Consider the following 20,651-nt stretch of genomic DNA (forward strand, 5'->3'; position numbering starts at 1 on the left):
ACAGGGTACAAACTGAGAGTATGGGCTGTCAAGTCTATGCCAAGACCTATAAACACTAAAGTGCAGAAGAATGGTGAGGAACAGTAGAGTGGTGAGATGGGGGGAACAAGAATCACAGAGGATGAGAGGAATATGCAGGGACAAAGTTGCATCCCACTAGGGGGTTCCTGGACAAAAGCACGATGTTGAAAATGATGGTGAAGAATCTCTGTTATGCTATGTATTCCTTCAGGCACTAAATTAATGCAAAGACTTAAGTAACAATGGAATCTGCTGATATGCTGCCATGATTAGATGATTTCAATCAATCAGTCACCATGAATATTGCACAAAGTGCACATGAAACAGAAACTCAAATTACAAATTCACAATTCATCCATCTCCATTACCCTTTATTGCTGTTTTTAGGTTTCTTATGCTTCTCAGGTTCTTCTGTAGACTTCAGCTGACGGGTGAATCTAAGGAAGGCACTTTTGAAAATTGTCCACTTGATCAAAATAAGTACTAAAGCTACACACTGGGCCACTACTGGGACAATCCATATAATCCACTGAAAAGTTGACTCATGATGGTTATATATCTGGGGCACAGAGTAACATATCCAGGACAAAGTGGTGACGACAGTTACGACCTTGCTCTGTGATACTGTCACAGCATACAACAAGGCAATGGGTAAAGGGAATAAGCAATGAGAAAAAAAATATCTGCACTTGGATTTTGCCTCATCTTTTGAGTATGTGGAAAAACACACACAGTAATTAATAAGAAAGGGAGTGGCCAATGCTGCAGCCAGAAGCCACCACTCGTTTGCAGCAGCAACCACAGCCATTAACACAATACGCCCACCTGTAAGTAACATCATCAACATTATCATTCTATCCCTATTTCATCATCATCCCAACCTCTTTTCCGATCCAAGATTGAGGTAAGGTTGGGTCTAGAGAGCATGAAAAAACCTGACAGTGGGAGAACTATCAACAGCATGCTCAATATTCAAGCCCTTGAAATCCTGACTCCAACTCTAAGCATAACCATCTACAAACCCTACTTCTATGTAAATACAAAGAAAGTACAAACACAGATCTATCAACAACAAACTTCTAATGAAGAGGGGCACACAGTTTTTCACAGGGCATTCAACCCATTAAAATCCTAGTTCCATCTCAGGGGGGAAAAAAAAAGTCTGCACATATGTTATGGTTCTTCATTTTGTATGTGCTTCACAAATCTATATGGGGCAGAATCATTCCACTGGCTAAAAAAAGGGAGGGGAGGGGGGGAGAGTGCAACTCATTTTTTTATGTTCATCTCCATACACACAAAACCTAACTCATCCATTCTGATTCTCTATCAATTATTTGCTTCCTCTATTTCCACACCTCACTTAAAAAACATTACTTCACCAAATCCAGCTATCTTCTTGGTCTTCCAAGCTTCCTCACACCTTTAAACTCACTAACACAGAAGCTTTTCATACTCCTACTCACATTCATTCTCTCTACTTGATGACATCATCTAAGCACAAATTCCACACATAGACCAACCAATTTACTTACTCCACATCTTTCATAAAATCACTGTTTCTTATCCTATCCAGTCTATACTACCCATATACACATTCCTTATCATTCCAATTTCAATTGCTTCCACTCTTGATTCTTTTAAATCATACCATACCAAAACCTCATACCCATGCATACATTAAAGTGGACAATTTCACACCTTCATGGAGTCTTCCTGCAGTATCCATACTCAGTTCTTTGTTTGGTATCAATGTCTTCATAGTACCAGCTATTCTTCTTTGAGCCACTCAACTCTTCACTTAGCATTTTTTTTTTTTTTTTTTCCTAAGAGAAAAGCAAAAGCTGGATGCCTGCAAAAATCTGTTCTTTACAGATAAAATTGAAAAGAAAACTAAATAGAGATCTGTTCAAGATACCTAGACACAATATATTTAAAAAGCATGGAGGTCATAGGCAGAGAGGAAAATACTGACTCAGGAAGACAGTTCAAGCATTAATTGCAAAAGGAAAGAGAGTAACGATTACCTCTTGCAATACAGTGTTGGACAAAAAAAAAGGGGTGAATGAACTGCTAAGACATAAGTATGTTTAGGATTAAACCCTGAATGACCTAGTTGTCAAAAACAATATCATTTCTAATTAAGGTAGTCAAGGAGAAACGGTGAACAGTGCATACGGAATGACTGCCTGAATGAAGGCGCTACTATTATATCAACCTCTATGCATAACATGATTAAAAAAAAAACTGAAACGCTCAGTTTAACTCACACATATTGAAGGCGATGGACAAAAAGATGAGGAAGAGGTCAAAAACAGGCAGAGTCTCATGCTCTTCCTCAAAGTGCTCCTTCCAGATGGACCCCACCACACCAACCACAGCATCCAGGGCCAACACAGCTGCTGCCACTCCCAGTACCCAGACTAACAAAAAGGAGAAATATTTCTGCTACAAACAGCATTCATTGTATGGGGTGAGTTCTAAAATATCACAATTTTTTATATACAACTGCTGCTGTAAATATGGGGAACTGGTAAATCAACTTTATAGGCAGCAATTGACCTTTAATGAGTAATTTTTCTTTACTTTACTGGGGACATAACAACATGATAAAAAAGCTATTTATAATGAGCAAAGCCAACATTAAACTTCAATTGAGAAAAGAATCCATAATAACCTGTCCTCTTCATCACAAACAGCATACAAAAGACTTTCATTCTAGACAGTAATGATAGACCCTGTGCTGTATTCTATAATATATATCAAATTTAATACTTTTCAGAGAGTAACCAGACTAATGAACAGCTAAAAATCCTGTGCCGTACAAATACATCATGCAACGAAATGCTATAATGTACACGCACTGTTACATCCTCATCCCAAACTGCCACAGGCTCTAACAGCAATTGTACAGTATAGAATGGATGATGCCCAGTGAGTTGTTCTTCCTATGGACAGCCTTTCGGTGTGCAACAATAGAATCAGCTCAGGTGTGGTAAATAAACACTAGATTCTCAAGTTCGCAGTCATTATTCACCAAATAATTTCACTTAATGCTGGCCAACTACACTTCACTGTTTTCACATGTACCGAAGCTATACAATCCACACTGACACTGAACTGCACTGAAACTAAAGCTGAAACAAAACTGACTCCCCTAAGCTCTTCCACCTCCTATATAGCCTTCCCTACTTCTCCAAGTTCTAGTACATTCTCGAAGGAGCAATAGTTACCACTTGTAGACATTCAAAATACCCGAGTTTTCTTACACTACGCAACACTCTAAATTATTCAGCATACAAACTGAAATGAATTTACATAATTTAACAAACAATCACATAAATAAAACATTATAGGGAAAAAAGCATAAAATTTAATGTACAAACTACCTCTGTTCACAAACAGCAGGCTAACTGGCAACTCTGACTCATTACTGAAAAATACGAGAAGTACTGAGAGCCTTCCAGTACTTTCTACCTAGCAAATTCTGCCTCTCAACACTACCCCCTCCCTAATCCTTTAGTCATCCGATAAAATTACATAGTACTTACAAACATAATCATTAATCATGATGAAACACCTAATTATACACAAAATAATCCCTCAACATATTAGGTCTTCTCCTATGCCGCTTCCTGCTCCTATGACATCCCTGCTCCTCCACACAGTCCACTCCTCCTGGAATGACTTGGTCCTCTTCCTGATTCACTTCTTCCCTCGGGAATCTGTCACCATCCTCTTGTACTTCAGCTCCTTGGTCTTCCTCAACATCCTCGGCTGGGGGTGAGCATGATTTCGCAGAGACATCCAAGCTGTACTGTCCTGGCCCATGGTTCTGCCACAGACAATTCATGTGCACCACCTTTGGCCGAGATTTCCTGCCTCCCCGAATCTGGTATGTTACATCTGAGAGGCAGTCTATCACAGTGTAGGGCCCATCCCATGGGCTCTGCAGCTTCAGTGACTGTCCCTTCCTCCACTGAGGATTGTATAGCCAAACTTCATCACCATCCTTGAAGCTCACCTCACCTGCCTTGGCATCATACTCGTGCTTCATCACTTCTCCAGAAAACTTAAGGGCTCCACGCACTTGATAACATACCTCAGCCAGCCTTTCCTGAAGATGCTTCATATAGCTGGAGGTGTCTGTAGGCAGCTCCTCATCAGGTGGTCTTCCCATTTACAGGTCAACTGGTAAGCATAACTCGTGGCCCAACATCGCAGCTGGAAGACTCATGGGATGCAGACCGATATGACATCAGCAACGCAGGTAATTTCTGGTCCCATTACCTCTGTCCCTCTACAGAGTACTTGGCCAGTTATTGCCCCAGCATCAAGCTGAATTTCTCCATCATCCCATCTGACTGTGGCCTTAGTGGGGTTGTCCTGGTTTTCTTGATCTCCAGGAATCTGCAGCACTCAGGGAACACAGCAGACTCGAAGTTTCTACTCTGGTCTGAATGTAGCTTTTGTGGCATCCCAAACTGACAGAAAAACTGGTCAACCAACAACTGAGCAACAGTCGCAGCCTCTTGATCAGGGATGGCATAGGCTTCTGGTCACTTTGTGAAGTGGTCCATGGTGGAACATATATACCACTTTCCACTTTCAGTGAGTGGCAGAGGTCCAGCAATGTCCACCACGACTCTTTCCATCAATGCCCCCACTAGGTACAGCTGAAAAGGGGTGCAACCATGTTTCTTGGGTCCCTTCTTGGCACAGCATACATCACAGGCCCGACACCACTCTTCAACATCCTGCCACATGCCAGTCCAGCAAAACCTCTGTTGCAACCGACTTCAGAGTTTTCTTCACTCCCAGATGCCCACTAGCGATCTTGTTAAGGGACTCATCCAAGATCTCGGACTTCATTTTCTTCGGAACCACCAGCTGCCAATACTTGCTGAGGCCATTGGGTGTCTCCCACTGACGCTCCAGTAGTCTGCCGTTCAAATGAAGAAGGTCCCACTGACTCCAGTAGCTCTTAGTCGCAGGGTTGAACCTGGAGACCTCTTCCCGAGAAGGATGCACTGTACTCCAATGCAGCCACTCTATCTCTGGTTGTAAACCTGCATCCTCTTCAGGTCTTCTTTAGCTGACACTGGCCCTGTCACTACAGTATGATGGCATTTCTTTCTAAGATTCCCATTTCTATTACACCGCTTGCCATCTGTTCTTCCGTCTTCTCGCACACTATCAATCAAGGTTTTCTTGCATTTCCCCACTGGTGAGGCTTCTTGGAAAAAATTGGCTGATTGTTGCTTCTTGTGACCTGCCTTTACTAATTTACCCTCATCCTTCTTGTCTTCTGCAGCCTTCTTCTTACCGTCCTTCTCATTTGGACAATCACAGCTGAAGTGTCCGACTTCACCACATATCCAACACCTGTTTGTTGCATTCGTGGGTCTTCTTGCACTGTTCCATTCTTTCTCCTTCTTCCATTTGTAACTACAGGTATCTACCTTCTTATGTCTGGGCTTCTCACAGAACCAGCAACTTCCTCTGATCTTCTCCAGTTCCCTCTTCCAACTGTGGCAGTCCTTTTTCCTATGTCCTGGCTTTTCACAGTACCAGCAACTTCCTTCAAATTTTTCCGCTTCAGGTACCTGCCCCTTTCTTGCCTTGAATCCTGCACTATGACCAGTCTGAAAAATGCTCGTACTGGACCTGACGTAGGACTCAAATTCCAGAGCCATGGCTAGTGCTTCTTGCATGCTTCATGGTTGTGCCTGCTTCTCTTGCACTTTCAACTCTGCACTATCAACAGCATCATTGAACTGGTCCCTCAGAAGAATAGCCAACATGTTAGGTGCTGCTCCAGGGTATGCCTTGTGTGCCACAGTCACCAGGGCATGAGCAAGCTGCTGTAGGGATTCCCCTCGAGTCCGCACACAGCTAAATCTTGCTCTATAAACTTCAGTCTGGTACATGGTCCCGCATCTGTGTTATAGTACTTCTACTAAGGACTGATAACCGTTCCTCTCCTCCACTGACATCTGGCCCAGAATCTCCACTGCAGCACCCTTCAGGCTAGTAGCAAGCTGCACTGCCTTCTGCCTATCATCCCAACCATTCTGATCAGTGATTAACTCAAACTGCACACAGTAAGCTTCCTAAGATACTTTGCCATCATATTCCTGAGGTTTCTTTTTAATTGGACCCCCAATATAGCCATGCACTTCACTGGTTTGTGGCCTAAAAACTGGAGCATCATAATAAGTTGTGGACTCAGAACTCCAGCATTCTGACTACTCAACCCTGCAGTGTTATCTTGAGATGCTTGGGTTTCGTCAAGATTCAACATACACTGTACATTCTTTTTTTATATGCTCCTTGTACATTAACCTGAGGCTCAACAGGGCAAAGTTTCTCTACAGCCTCAATTTTCTCACTAATTATCTTCACATGGTCTACTACATGCTTCAACTGGCCATCTACATGCTGTCTGCACTCCATCATTTTTCCCTCACCAATCTTCAACTGGTTTTCTACATGCTGTCTGCACTCCATCACATTATTGTTTACCTCACACTTCTGCTGCTGTAGCTCAGCATGTACTTCCTCCTTCAACTGTTGCTGTTCTTCCTTCATTTCCCTCATGAAAGCATCTAGCTGTCCTTGCATTCTCAGTTGCAGCTCCTTCTATTGCTCCTGTAATGCCTCTTGAAGTCGTTCATATCGTTCTTTCTCTTCTTCTCATTGTGCCACTAGATGTTCACGGTGTGCTAGTAGTTGTTCTCCGAGTTCTTTTGTCCTTCATTCTATGCCTCTAGCTGTTCACTTTGTGTCTCTAGCTGTTGTTTGATTTCATTCTTGAGCTCTTTCTGTCCTTCATTTTGTGCTTGTATTTGTACACTTTGTGCCTGTAATAGCTTCATGACTGCAGCCAGGAACACCTCCTCTTCCTGCCCAGCTCAGCTCCTGTCTGCACATCCCCTTGCTCCATGTTGAAGATCAGACTCACTGTGGCACTTTTCCAATGATCCCACTCCTGACACCACTGTTAAGTCCTCGTCCCATACTGCCACAAGCTCCAACAGCAGTAGTACTGTAAAGGAAGCACGTTGCCCAGTGAGTTGTTCTTCCTACGGTCAGCCTTTTCGTGTGCAACCAGAAGATCAGCTCAAGCATGGTAAATAAACACTGGATTCTCAAGTTTGAGGTCTTTATTCACCAAATAATTATACTTAATGCTTGCCAACTGCACTTCACTGTTTTCACAAGTACCAGAGCTATAGAATCCACACTGACACTGAACTGCACTGAACTGAAAGAAAACTGACTTCCCTAGGCTCTTCCACCTCCTATATAGCCTTCCCTGCTTCTCCAAAGTTCTAGTACATTCTCAAAGGAGCAACAGTTACCACTGGGAGACATTCAAAATACCCCAGAGTTTTCTTTCACTATGTAACACTCTAAATTATTTAGCATACAAAGTGAAATAAAATTACCATAATTTAACAAAAAATCACATAAATAAAACATTATTGAGAAAAACTGCATTAAATTTAATGCATAACTTTACAAACTACCTCCACTCACAAATAGCAGGGTAACTGGTAACTCTGACTTGTAACTGAAATATTCGAGAAGCATTGCGAACCTTCCAGTACTTCCTATCTAGTAAATCCTGCTTCTCAACAGTATGTATATCTCATTCATTTTATCCATAACAGTACTGAGTCAAGGAATAACAATCTGTATTATTTCAACACTACAGTAGGTACACATTACGCGAATCTCATTGTACACGAGGACCTCCCCCCCCCCCCCAAATTTTAGTATATTTTTTAACAGTGACGCGATTTGAACTCATAACAGGCGAGACAGCAGCGAAGAGTGGCCCAAATCCGGGGTTACCCTGTGCTTGTGACATTGCCACCCCAAGAAGCGCCGACGGTTGCCTATGCTGCGTCCACCCTGTGACGTTGATGATGTGCACTCATGATGTGATGTCCAATGCGCCGCTTGGAGGATGGAGAGAGAGATCCAGCAGAGGAAACAGGCGCGCACAGTGGGTACACTTGCTGTTCCAGCTACATTCTCGTCTACTCTGAGGCTATTGTTTTGTGAGCTACAACAGTTCCTGTGATTGCCGTACTACGCCAGGATGTCTGCGCCATCATCCAGAAAGAAGACGTGCATCAGCCATGCCCTGAAGATGGAAGTCATCAAGAGAAAGGAAAAGGGCAAGGGTAACACCACCATTGGGAAGGAACACGACTTGGCGGAATCAACAGTATGGACAATATGGACGAACAGGGAGGCCATAAGGAAGACTGTTAAGACATATGGGACAGCGCACTTGACAGGAGAAGCAGGCTGACCAACCGGGCAATAACTCTCGTGGAGCAGTACCTGGCAACATACATCGTGAGGAAAGAGAAGGAGGGAGTGCCACTGAATGGGCACTACATCAGGGACCAGGCAAAGCTTTTCTACAAAGCTGCAGCTCAGAAGCTTGGTGTCGAGAAACCATTCAGCCTGCGTGGGATGGCTATGCTGGTTCCTGAAAAGGAAGGAGCTATGCCACATTTGCCTCACCGGTGAGCGTGCATCAATGGATGAAATGGCAGCCAAGGACTATCCAGCTATCTTAAAGGGGATAATCGAAGAGGGTGGCTACAGCAGGGACCAAATTTACGATACCGATGAAACTGCCCTATATTACAAGGCTATGCCGAAGTCCACTTATATCAGTAAACATCAATAGCAGGCCTGGGGAAGAAAAATGGACAAGAGCAGGATAACGGTCATGTTCGCCGTGAACTTATCAGGCTCACACAAGATGCAGCCTGTTGTGGTTCATACCGCAGCACACCCCAGATGTTACAAGAATCTTCGCTGCATGGATGATGGTGGGGTGTACTGGTACAGCAACTCCAATGGCTGGATGTTGAGTAGCATCATGTCGGAGTGGCTGCTGCGGCACTTTATCCCTGACGCCAAGGCGAAGTCCTGGGAACTTGGCATCCCCTTCAAGGTGCTCCTTGTCCTCAACAATGCCCCAAGTTATCCAACCTGGCTAGCAGACCTCAGTAGGGACTGCAAGATCGTTTTTTTGCCACCCAGAACAACCTCTCTCATCCAGCCTAATCATACACAAAATAATCCCTCAACTTATCAGGTCTTCTCCTATGCCGCTCCCTGCTCCTATGACATCCTTGCTCCTCCACCTCTGCAGCAAGACCAACAACCCAGAGGAACTGCAGGCAATCCTTGACTTGGACACCGTTGGGAGCGGTGTCATGGACGTCGAGGACGGTTGGGACTCGTCACCCGCTCCCCCTGCTCCACGCGCTCCATGCACAGCACCCGCACCACTGACCGCTTCAACTCCTGATAAGAGTGTAATGGCTTTTGGCAGTCATTCAACCTTAAGGATGCCATCACTTCCTGTTGTCTTCTTGGGCAGATACCACCGATGCAACAACTAACCATGCCTGGCACCTTCTCATCCTGCACCTGTGTGACATCACACTGGCAAGCAGCTTTCATTCCCTGGCCACTGCCGAGGCAGCCACTCTCACAACTGCACAAGCTGTGCCCGGGTTTCAGGGCGTCACGCTGGAGGAAATCAGGAGCTTACATTCAGCAGCAGTGGAGCAGGATCCCCAGGTAGTCATGCAACGAGTGGACGAGGCCAACGCAGAGCTTAATGCAGCAGAACAGCCAGCATCACCAGTGATGGAGAGTGGAGACTTGTCGATGATGGAGATCAGCAGGGTACTGTGTGCCCTAGATAAATTCAAGGAAGAATTCATGGACATCGAACGCTGTCAGTTGTGAGTGGAGGAAGTGATGACTTCACTGGACAGAACCTTCCGCTACTACACAGACAGGCACAACCAGGACCTTAACAGAAGGAAGCAAACCCTCATCACCTGCTACCTGCGGCCTCAAGAAAGTGAGGAATCACTCCCTTCAACATCAGAAGAGCCATATCCTGGGGAGGATCAACAGAATAATGCAATATCTGAGGTGTCAGAAACAGACATTGAAAGGTTTATGAATGAAGTGAGTGCATTAGTTAGCGAAAGCGTCGAAAGTGCTGGTGACGAGAGTGGTGAGGAAGATGGTGTGTCAGGTGGTGTGGCGCGTGGTGCAGGAGGTGCAAACTAGGTGCCTCACTCTGCCTCGGATCCCCTTCTTACCTCCATCAAGCCTGTTGTCCTCTTGGGTTAAGGTGAGCAGCCATATTCTTGTTGGTTTAGTTAAGTCATATCCTTGTTGATTTAGTAAAGACAAAATCTTGTTGGTTTATATCTTAGGTAATAAAGTCTTGGATAGTTTCCCTGTACAGTACAATACATGGGTCTGAAAGGAGTCTCAAAGGTTGCCGATGAAGAGGGGTGGCACCCATATGCAATTTTTCCCATAAGTTTATGTATTCACAGTATGCGAATTCCTAATAAGCGACCTCCTCTGCCGCCCATCAACTCACGTGCTGTGGGTACCTACTGTAATTCAAAAACATAAAGATTACACAGCCAGTTTTATAGGGTGTACTCATTTCGCATATGTGATATCATTCAGCACCAACTTATGATAATCTGTAGCTATACAGTATTATGCTTCACCAAACTTAAAATCATAGTCACCTATGGATACACCATCAACAGAACAGCTGAAATCACTATACAATACTGTATTTGTCAGCTGAAGAGAAGGTTATGCTATCATTTCATTACTATAGTCGTTGCTGTATTATATTAAGACAAATGTGGATATAAAGGAGCATTGTGATGTGGATGTGGATGTGATACGAAGCATTAGGAGGAACGCAATGAGGTGGTTTGGCCATGTGGAGAGGATGGAGGATGAGAGACTGACAAGGAGTGTGTATGTGAGTGAGGTGGAGGGGGGGAGAGGGAAGGGGAGGCCGAGGGTAAGATGGAGGGATGGAGTGGAGAGGTATATGAGAGAGAGAGGTGTGAGTTGGGAGAAGGGCGGTGAAATGGCGGGGGACAGGGCGACGTGGAGGCGATTTGTTTGTGGCCACCTCGTATGAGATTGAGGCGTCTGGCAATAGATAGATACAGACAATAAGCTAATACAACTTTCATGTCAGTACTCTTGCCCTCCAAAGTTGTGTTCCTCCTCCTGTCCTTTTGCAACTCATTAAGTATATTACCTGTAGTTAAGGTAATAAAACTACAGTAATAATTGATTAATACTTTTTTAATAAGCCAAAAATACTGTAGTGACTTTATGCAACTTCACCCAAACCATTATTGTATAATGAGTTCCTGCACAGTATGAGGAGAAATGGAGCTTTGAGAGACAATGGTACATAGTCTGAAATCAACAAATTACAAGACTGTTGCTACTCTAATTTTCTGGAAGAATAATCAAAAGTTCATGGTATTATTCTAATACAAATTTTTTCTATACTTACATAAATCAGCATCAACATCAATATCCCACCATAAATGGATGATCAAGTATGTCTGAAAAAAATAATAATAATAATTTAATAATAATAATTTAAAAATAATAATTTAATCTTTCCACTTATCATCTATTACAGTACAGGGTTAGCCTTAAATTAAGGTAAGGTTTGGTCCACATTACTTTACCATAAATAAAAAAATAAATAAGTGCTTTGATGGTATGGTCGTGTGGAAAGAACGAGTATGAGTGTTGAATACAGTACAGGTCTCCCTTGTTTTACGACTGGTATGCATTTTTAGACAAGGCAATAGTAAACTGAAATATCGTAAAGCGAAATTAAGGTTTAATGGGAAAAATAGCGATGCATTCCTGGACTCGTGTATAAGGAACTGAAGACCCATACAAGTGATCTAATATGCAATAATAATGATGATGGTTTATGTATTTTAGTGCATCTGAGTTACATATGTATGTACATTTGCTAACATAAAGACATGAAATAGCAAAAACATGAAATACAGCTGTACTGTACTGTACTGTTATGTACCCTCCTACTGTACTGTAGCTCCGTCCATCCTTAGTCGGTCCCCCCCTGAGGCTGGAGGACGTAATGCCTTAATGTCTCCTCCAAGGCTAGGAGACATCCTGGGCCAAAGCCCATCACTCATCAACACAAGAGGTGGAGAGGGAGGAAGCAGGGGTGGTGGAGATTTGGATGGCAGGGATGGATGACTCAGGAGAATGAGAGGTGGTGGAGGTTTGGGTGGCAGGGCTGGATGACTCAGTGATAGCAGAGGCAGATGGACTAGCAGTGGGTTTGAAGAAGCTGGAAATTGTTGTTTGCTTTGCCAGCCTCCTCACAGCTCTTAGCTGATCTGCCTGTGAGCGCGGGATTTCCACATGCCCAATCGTAACTGCAAGGTAGCTTAATCGTAAAATGAACACTTGGTACTAAAAAAGAACGATCGTAAATGGGAAATATCGTAAAACGATACAGAGTAAAACGAGGGAGACCTGTATATCAGAGTGAGAATGAAGAACAAAAGAGGCATGATTGGCTATGAAGGTGGACAGATATGGTAAATGAGTGTGTGAGAAAGTGAAGTATAGAAGGTGACAAGGCTAGGGAGCTGACAGTGAATCAAGCCAGCTGAAAGAGATTTGTACATGGATGACCGTATGACATGGGTTTGGCACTTTCGTTCTCTCCTGGTATGTGAATGCTGTTGAACTAACCCTAGCTGATATGTGGAAAGATGCAGGAAAATGTGGATGTCTTATGTGGTGTGGAGTCTGGATCCGCGACTTCAATGGTGAATGAAAGAGAGTAACCCATTTAATTGGGCAGACTTTTGGTCGGTTTCTCCTTCTATTAGTTCCCCCCTCCTCATTCTGGGCCTACCTCATCCCTAGGAGAAGAATACATGCGCAAGCTTTGCCGAGTTAGCCTATTTGCCGAGTTGTAGGGATGAACTTTAAGTTCCCCCCAGCACACACACATACAAAAAAAGGAAAAATGGAAAAAAAGGGACAAAAATTAAATTTTTTTACAATAAACAGTAAAAGCTGCCTTACCATGATTCCATGCACTTGTAGGGTGTATTCCAGGCATGGAGGAGGACTTTTGGTAGTTTTTGGAGGTGTTAGGGGGGCTCAAGATCAGTTTTGGGCACACCTTTACTGTACTGTACTTGTCACTGTACACTATGTAAAGCACAATTAACACTATAAAGGCCATTACTGTAATGTATTTATCATTTGTACTATACTAGAGAACTAATCACTAAACACTTAAACATTACCGTACAACTCGACATCTTACTGAGTTGGGGGGATTTTTGCTGACTCTCTTCCTCACATGTGTGCATTTTTTGGAATTTCTGAATTTTGATTTTTTTAATAAATATTTTGGAGCCTTCCCGAGTTGTAGAGGTTTCCGACATGAGGGATGCCGAATTGTAGAGGTTTTACTGTAGTTATGATCATAATACTCCTTCTTCTACCAACGATGACAATGATGATGATGACGACGACAGTGACAATGATGATGACAATGATGATGATTAAAAGTATAGCAATGCACTGTATTAGCAACAGTAACAAAACTCATACAGATACTGCATTATTATACAGTCATGGCTTAGTATGCAGTGGCTGAGTATGTGACCAATCGACTGAAAGATCAATGAAAATTTTAGTTTCAGGTTAATGACAGTGAAAACTGCTTATACAACTTTTTCGATGGCTAAGAATGATGATCCCATGTGGACATGTGCCACCAACACAACCCAACAGTCATATGTCTTAGCCAAGATGGCTGCCTAGTGTTTACATGCACATCAAAACACTACTGCTATTGCAAAATAACAAAGTAAGTGCATGACAAACAGAGCAGTGTGTGATATTAAGTGGAAAGATAGTTTTTGTGTCTGTAATACTGAAACTTACGAATTGGTAAACAGCATCACCACCCCAGCTTCTGGGGGAACCTTAGTGATGATTCAAACTGTCCTAGGACGTACTTCAAGAGGGTGCCAGATTTTTATTTATTTATTTATTTATTTATTTTTTTTGCATGGTATCTGATCCCCTCCCTATCCCCACTGAACCCATGCTAGTTCAACCTCAGTACTGTATGTGATTTCTCAGTATGTGATATATTCTCACTTACCCCATCCCATACCAATGCATGACTGGATCATAATACAAACTTAATAAGATAGCCTACTAAGGTAGAACTATTTGGTCTCTGCATGTGCTAGGCAGGCACGGACAGAATTTGCAATAATACAGGTGGGTAGTAGGTGGATAATTACTACTGACGTTTCGTACATTTTAATTATTAAAGGCTCCAACGTGCTTGAATGCATTGGCCTTGGTCACCTAATGGCAGCTCTCCATGCTGCTCGATCTCTAGCAGCTTCCATATTCAGTCCCTTATCTCTGAAGTCATGCTCAATGACCTCATCCTAGGTCTTTTTTGGTCTATCTCTCACAACCCTACCCGTAATGTAAACATTTCTCACTTTCTGCACCCAACAGTCATCCCCCATCCTCTCCACCTGCCCAAACGATCTCATCTACCCCTCCTCATCACAACACCAATACACTCCAGTCCCATCCTACCTCTTTAACTCTTCCATTGTAAACCTGACCCCCCTGGGCCTTGCACTCAAGGACGCAATGCACATCCACCTAGTCATTGTCACTGCTGTATGTTTGAGCCTGCAAATACCCTCTTCCTTCACTGACCAGGCCTCACTCCCAACACATGCTGCATACAAAGATTCTTTGGCATGGAGAGAGAACCCTCTCAGTGTCCGGAGAGGCAAAAGGTCCCTGAACTTTTTCCAACCACTTCTCACTCTAGGCACAGAGCTACCTCCAGCCCCACCTCCAGCACATACCATGTCTCCCAGATAAAAAAAACTCTTCCACACACTCAAGAGACTCACCAGCAAGATCAATCTTTTCACGCCTGACAATCCCCACATGTTCTCCCCAACACACTGCACACATGAAATTAGCATTGTCTCGCAGTCTACCCTAATACCACAACATCTCTTAGGCACCCACTTATCACAAACACTGCACAAAATGGAATTACTTCCAATGCCCCTGTGGCAAATCACACATGGCCACTCCCCCTCTTCTGACAGTACTGCCACCAGTCCTAGATATGATCACCTTTGTTTTCTCTGCATTTACACTCAAGCCCTGGTGTCCCATACCATCTCTCCACTTTCTAAACCTTTCCTCCGCCTCCCTTTCATTCTCTGTAAACAACACCAAAACATTGGCATACAACATCTTCCAAGGGAGTTCACTGCTGAAGTCACACGAGAGGGCTTCAAGAACCATGATAAACAACAAGGGGCTCAAGATTGACCCCCGACACACACCAACATTCACTGAAACCTCATCACTCAAATCTCATTCATTCATTCATTGCCAGATGCCATGTATCCCAAACAGGGTGGCCAAGGGCTTAAGAGTTAATTGTTTTACAGGGAGGGGGCACTAATCCTCCACCAACCCCACTTGACATGTAGGGAGAACGTCCATTCACTCTTATCTGGGTGTGAGCACCCACATACATAGCCATAACCACCCTAACCAGCCACTCCCCGATCTCAAGCTTTCTCACTGCCCACTTGACCACCTCCCTGGCGACTCTGTCAAAGGCTTTCTCCAGGTCAACATAAACAAAGTACAGATCCCTTTTCATTTCTATATAGTTTTCCTGAAGCTGTCAAACAATGAATATAGCATCAGTGGTCCATTTGTCTGGCACAAACCCAAACTGCATCTCATCAATGTTCACTCTTTCTCTGATCATACTTTCTAGGACTCTCTCCATTACATTCATTATCTGGTCCAAAAACTTTCATGTCTCTATAATTTCCTCTTTCCACGGCTTCAACCTTCCCCTTATGCACATTTACATTCGCATTTTTCAGCCAACCATCTGGGACAACACATTCACATATAATCGTATATATCGTCAGTAACTAACTCCACTCCTATATTTCCTGCGACCTTCAGCATTTCAGCAATCAACCCAGACACATCTGCTGCCTTCCCCACCAGCAACCCCTGTCCTGGGAGGTATAACCATGGAAGTGATGTGGGACCAAAGCCCGAGGCTGGCCTTGCACAATATTACCAGGTAGGGAACTCTAGTAATAATAATAATAATAATAATAATAATAATAATAATAATAATAATAACAATAATAATAATAAATTATTATTTTTATTATTATCTATCTATTTATCTACTGCCAGATGCCATAATCCCGTAAGGGGTGGCCATTAGACTTTGAGTGATTTGTTTTATGGGGAGGGGCACTAACCCTCCACCAACCCATTTGCTGACACGTAGGGAGCACGTATGGTTCGGTTATATGGTTACCACCCAGCATTGTAAATGGTTTCTTGGCTTACAGGGAACCATTTGGCTTGTCAGTCAATGTAAGACCACCTGTAAAGGAATGAAAAGCAGTAAGATGTGACGGGAAAGATGGGTGAAATAAGAAGAGAGGAGGGCAAGCACAAAAAAAGAATGATAAAAGATAAGGAAGAAGTATCCACTCACTTGATGTAGTGCTGCCTACTACTCATAGATACTCCTACACTGTACACAAATGATCCTCCTGGGGGCTTTGCCTCCTCCATTTTTCCTGCATTTTGCCTTGTGGAAGGTGTCTGTTCCGACCCATGCAGGGCACTGTCTGCTATAGAAAGGCAGCTACTTACTTGTGGGGAATGGGTCTGCTTGGCCAGACAGACCAGGGTAGAGCAACAACAGCAACAACTGTTTATCTTGCTTACTGGAAGGTACTTAATGGTGTAAGGTATCATATATTCAAATCAGGTGGGGAAGCCCTATCTGGCCAACACATAAGGTATTACTGGAGCATATTGAACCCCAGTGGTCCACACCAACTACCCATACATCAATGCATATTTTTGTGAAATCAGCATGCAGTATGTGTCCATAGAAGGATGGTGATGCCCGGGGCTTCTTAATAAATACAAGTACAGAATGTGCATATTCTCATGTAAAAAGGAAGTCAAGACAGAGAGAGGGGAGAAAACAACGTCTGGAGTCTTTATTTCAGATCTCTAAATGAAGGGATTAAACTCCATCAACTCTTTGGATAATGATTTTTCTATTGTACTCTTCATAAGCCAGATGATTTAACTTAGTTCAAGATGGACCTTGTGAAGTGGAGGGGTTAAGAAGAGTGTGTGCTGTTAGACACAATACCAAAAGAGGCATTATATACACATGCAGTATAACCTCGCTAAAATGGACTAATTGGGGCCCAAGCCATTCCGAAAAAAGCGAAATTCTGATAAAAGCGACATCTGGACTTCCTCCTGCTAACCTGGACTTTTTCCGATATATCAGACGTTAGTCCAGATCGAACCAACAGTTTTTTAACTGCTTTCACTATCACTGCAGTACTGTAATGTATTATACATCCACTACAATAACTGAATGGTTTAATATATATAATAATACTGTACTGTACACTGATAAACATGTCTTTTATTTACACTATGGTGGTGAACATAGCTGAAGTGGTCAGGCAGTCCAGACTGCTTCTGGCTTTATCGGACTTCTTCCACTATACGAGATAAGAATTTAGTCTGGCAGCTTCATGGTTGTTCAATCTATATATGGATGGGGTTGTAAAAGAAATACAAGGTAGGGCAGTGGATGCTGAAGTGGCCCTAGTGAGAGAGGCAGTGTTTGGAAACTCCCAGTACTGTTGTTTGCAGATGATACTGTGTTGTTAAGTGAAGACGAAGGGGAGCTGCAAGGCTTGATGGATGAGTCTGGAAGAGTGTGTAAGAAATGGAATCTAAAGGTGAATGTTGGGAAGAGTAAAGTATGGTCTTCGAGAAAAGTGAAGTCAATGAATGTACTGTGAGGTTGGATGAGAAGGAAATGGAAAATGTGAGTGCATTAAGTACCTGGATAGTGTGATGAGTAAGGCTGGAAGTTTAGAGGGTGAACTGTTTGAAAGAGTTCAACAAAGAAGAAAGGTTGCTGGTTCCTTGAAAGCAGTGATAAGAAACAAGGAAGTTAGCATGGAAATGAAAAAGTTACATGACAATATTGTGACTCCAACTCTAACGTATGGAAGTGAAGCTTAGACTTTGTTGGAGAAACAAAAATCAAGAGTGAGAGCAGTGGAAATGAGTTACTTGAGAGAAGCATGTGAAATCACATGGAGAGACTGACAAATGAGGAAGTGAAGGAGCATTGTGGTGTGGGTGTGGATGTGATAGGAAGCATTAGGAGAAACACACTGAGGAGGTTTGGCCATGTGGAGAGGATGGAGAGTGAGAGACTGACGAAGAGGGTGTACATGAGTGAGGTGGAGGCAAGGAGAGGGAGGGGGAGGCCAAGGATGAGATGGAGGGATGAGGTGGAGAGGTATATGAGAGAGAGGGGTGTAAGCTGGGAGCAGGGCAATGAAATGGCCAGGGAGAGGGCAACATGGAGGTGATTTGTTTGTGGCCACCTCTTATGGGATTAAGGCATCTGGCAACAGATAGATAGATAGCTCCTTGATTCCACTAAAAGCGAATTCTGGTCTACTGAAAATCGTTATATTGAGGTTTTACTGTATGTAAATGCTGCTTAATGGGAAGACAACAGTTTCAGCCTGACTTGAACCACTGTGGGCCCTAGAATGTCCAGGCTGGACTGAAACTGTTGGAACTTCCCAATAAAATTTATTTACTACATGGGTATAAAATAAACATTACATCCTTATGTAGGTATAATACTTCCATCTGAACATTTCACAGTACTGTGGGATTAAAACACACTTTTAGTATGTACAGTAATACTTATAAAACACATTAACATCTGTAGATTTACATAATCATCATCATCATCATCATCAGTACACAACTAACCTGGAGGAAGGCCTGTGTGAGTGATCCAGTAGTGGTGTAGAAGAGCCTTAGTGTCCATACCCAATAGTTGTCCATCCAGCTCTTAGGGTTACACAACCATTTCCACAGCCTGGCAAAAGTTACTTCTGTGTTCTGTTACTTCTAAGACATGGGGTCAACCTTACACAAATTAGCATGCTGTAGATAAATGGAACACCCATAATAAACCAGTATACTGTAGATCTCGATATATTTACCTTTGTACTTGCTGGTACACTGCAGTTTATAAGAAGAAATTCTGTCAGATACCCTTTCCTAATGGATTATCAAATACTGAAGAGGACAAACTCCTAAACTGAAGCATCCAATTTCCATCAACCACCACAATCCAAAATATTTTTTCTGGTTATAGGGTTGTGTTAATACCACGTGTTCTCACAATCAACGCATATTGGAAGACAAAGTTCTTTTGTAGACATGTCTGTGGGCGATGATGAATTGCTAGGTCATGATACTAGAGACTGTTCATTAAATGGTTTTCCCATAGTTACAATACTCTAGACTATTTACTGTACGATTTTCCCATAGTTATCATTATGATTCCATGTTCCAAAATATTCCATTTGGCATTAAAAGTTTGAAACCAAGCATTTCCCATCTCAGAGTTAGTACTGTACTAGTGATTCATCAAAAATATAGCTGCTTTTATAAACAGCTTCAAATAATCTAGGTATCATCTACAGTATGCATAAATTCTAGTCTCAAACTACAACTTGTATGTTTTTATGAAACAGCCAAGTGGCTTAAGTGGCTTACAGCAATATGACATAAAGGCACCTACCAGGAAATAAGGGACAGGCCAGGAATTATGATTAGAGCAAATGTCAGCAACTTCTTCCCTGTTGATCGCTGTTTCATTCGATGTCGCTCATATCTGTTGTTGGATAAAGTAATCAAATGCAAGAGTGAGAGTTAATGCATGAATGTTATGCTATAAGGAAGTGAGACCTGGGCAGTAAAGGAAGAGGATATTCACAGGATCAAACATATAGAAATGACAATGACGTGGATGTGCAATGTGTCCTTGAATGTGAGGCCTAGTGGGGCTTGGTTTACAATGGAAGAGTTGCGAGGAAGGATGGGACTGGAGTGTATTGGAGCTGTGATGAGAGGTAGATTGAGATGGTCTGGGCATGTGGAGAGCATGGGGGATGACAAATGGATGAAGAAAGTGATTTTTTTTTTTTTCTTTAAGCAAGAAAGAAGGAACTAAAGACCAGGAGCCCACAAACCATTCCATCTAAGAAAAAAACAAAAAACAAAAACAAAAGAGAGCCAAATTCAAGATCCATTCATATTGACATGCCTGGAGACACTGCATTTGAAAGACTGGAGATCAGAGGAAGTAGGAAATACAGACAGAGGGAGACAGTTCCAGAGTTGACCTGCTGCATAAATGAAAAACTGGGAGTAACGGTTAACTCTTGCATGAGACAGTTGGACAGAAAAGGGATGTGAGTTTGTTGCTAGGCGGGTGCTACGCGCCCGTCATAGAGGTGGAGGGATGCAAGCAGACAGTTCAGAGGAGCAGTGACCACTGAAGTTGCTACAGGAAAGAGATAATGATGCAACAGTGCAGCGAAGAGCCAGAGGTTGAAGGAAGCCAGTAAGAGGAGGAGAGTTAATGAGATGCAAAGCCTTTGACTCCACCCTATTGAGAAGAGCTGTATGAGGGGAGCCTCCCCACACATATGAGTTGTACTCTACACAGGAGCGAGTAAAACCCGAGTATAAAGTCAACAACTGTGCAGGGGCAT

At 42.9% G+C, this 20,651-nt stretch overlaps 1 protein-coding gene across 1 annotated transcript; it reads right to left on the reverse strand.

Moving 5' to 3' along the window:
* Positions 1-385: 385 nt before the first annotated feature.
* LOC145404450 (uncharacterized) lies at positions 386-18,965 on the reverse strand. Its single transcript, XM_080275968.1, has 4 exons — positions 18,856-18,965; positions 11,420-11,471; positions 2,292-2,444; positions 386-846 (listed from the first exon to the last, which is right to left on the reverse strand). Exons 1-4 carry the CDS (start codon positions 18,928-18,930, stop codon positions 386-388), a joined length of 741 nt encoding a protein of 246 aa, XP_080132094.1. The 5' UTR covers positions 18,931-18,965.
* Positions 18,966-20,651: the final 1,686 nt, after the last annotated feature.

This window comes from Coenobita brevimanus, chromosome 63, assembly GCF_032717465.1.
Source record: "Coenobita brevimanus isolate Jiangsu-jjx chromosome 63, ASM3271746v2, whole genome shotgun sequence".
NCBI lineage: Eukaryota > Metazoa > Arthropoda > Malacostraca > Decapoda > Coenobitidae > Coenobita > Coenobita brevimanus.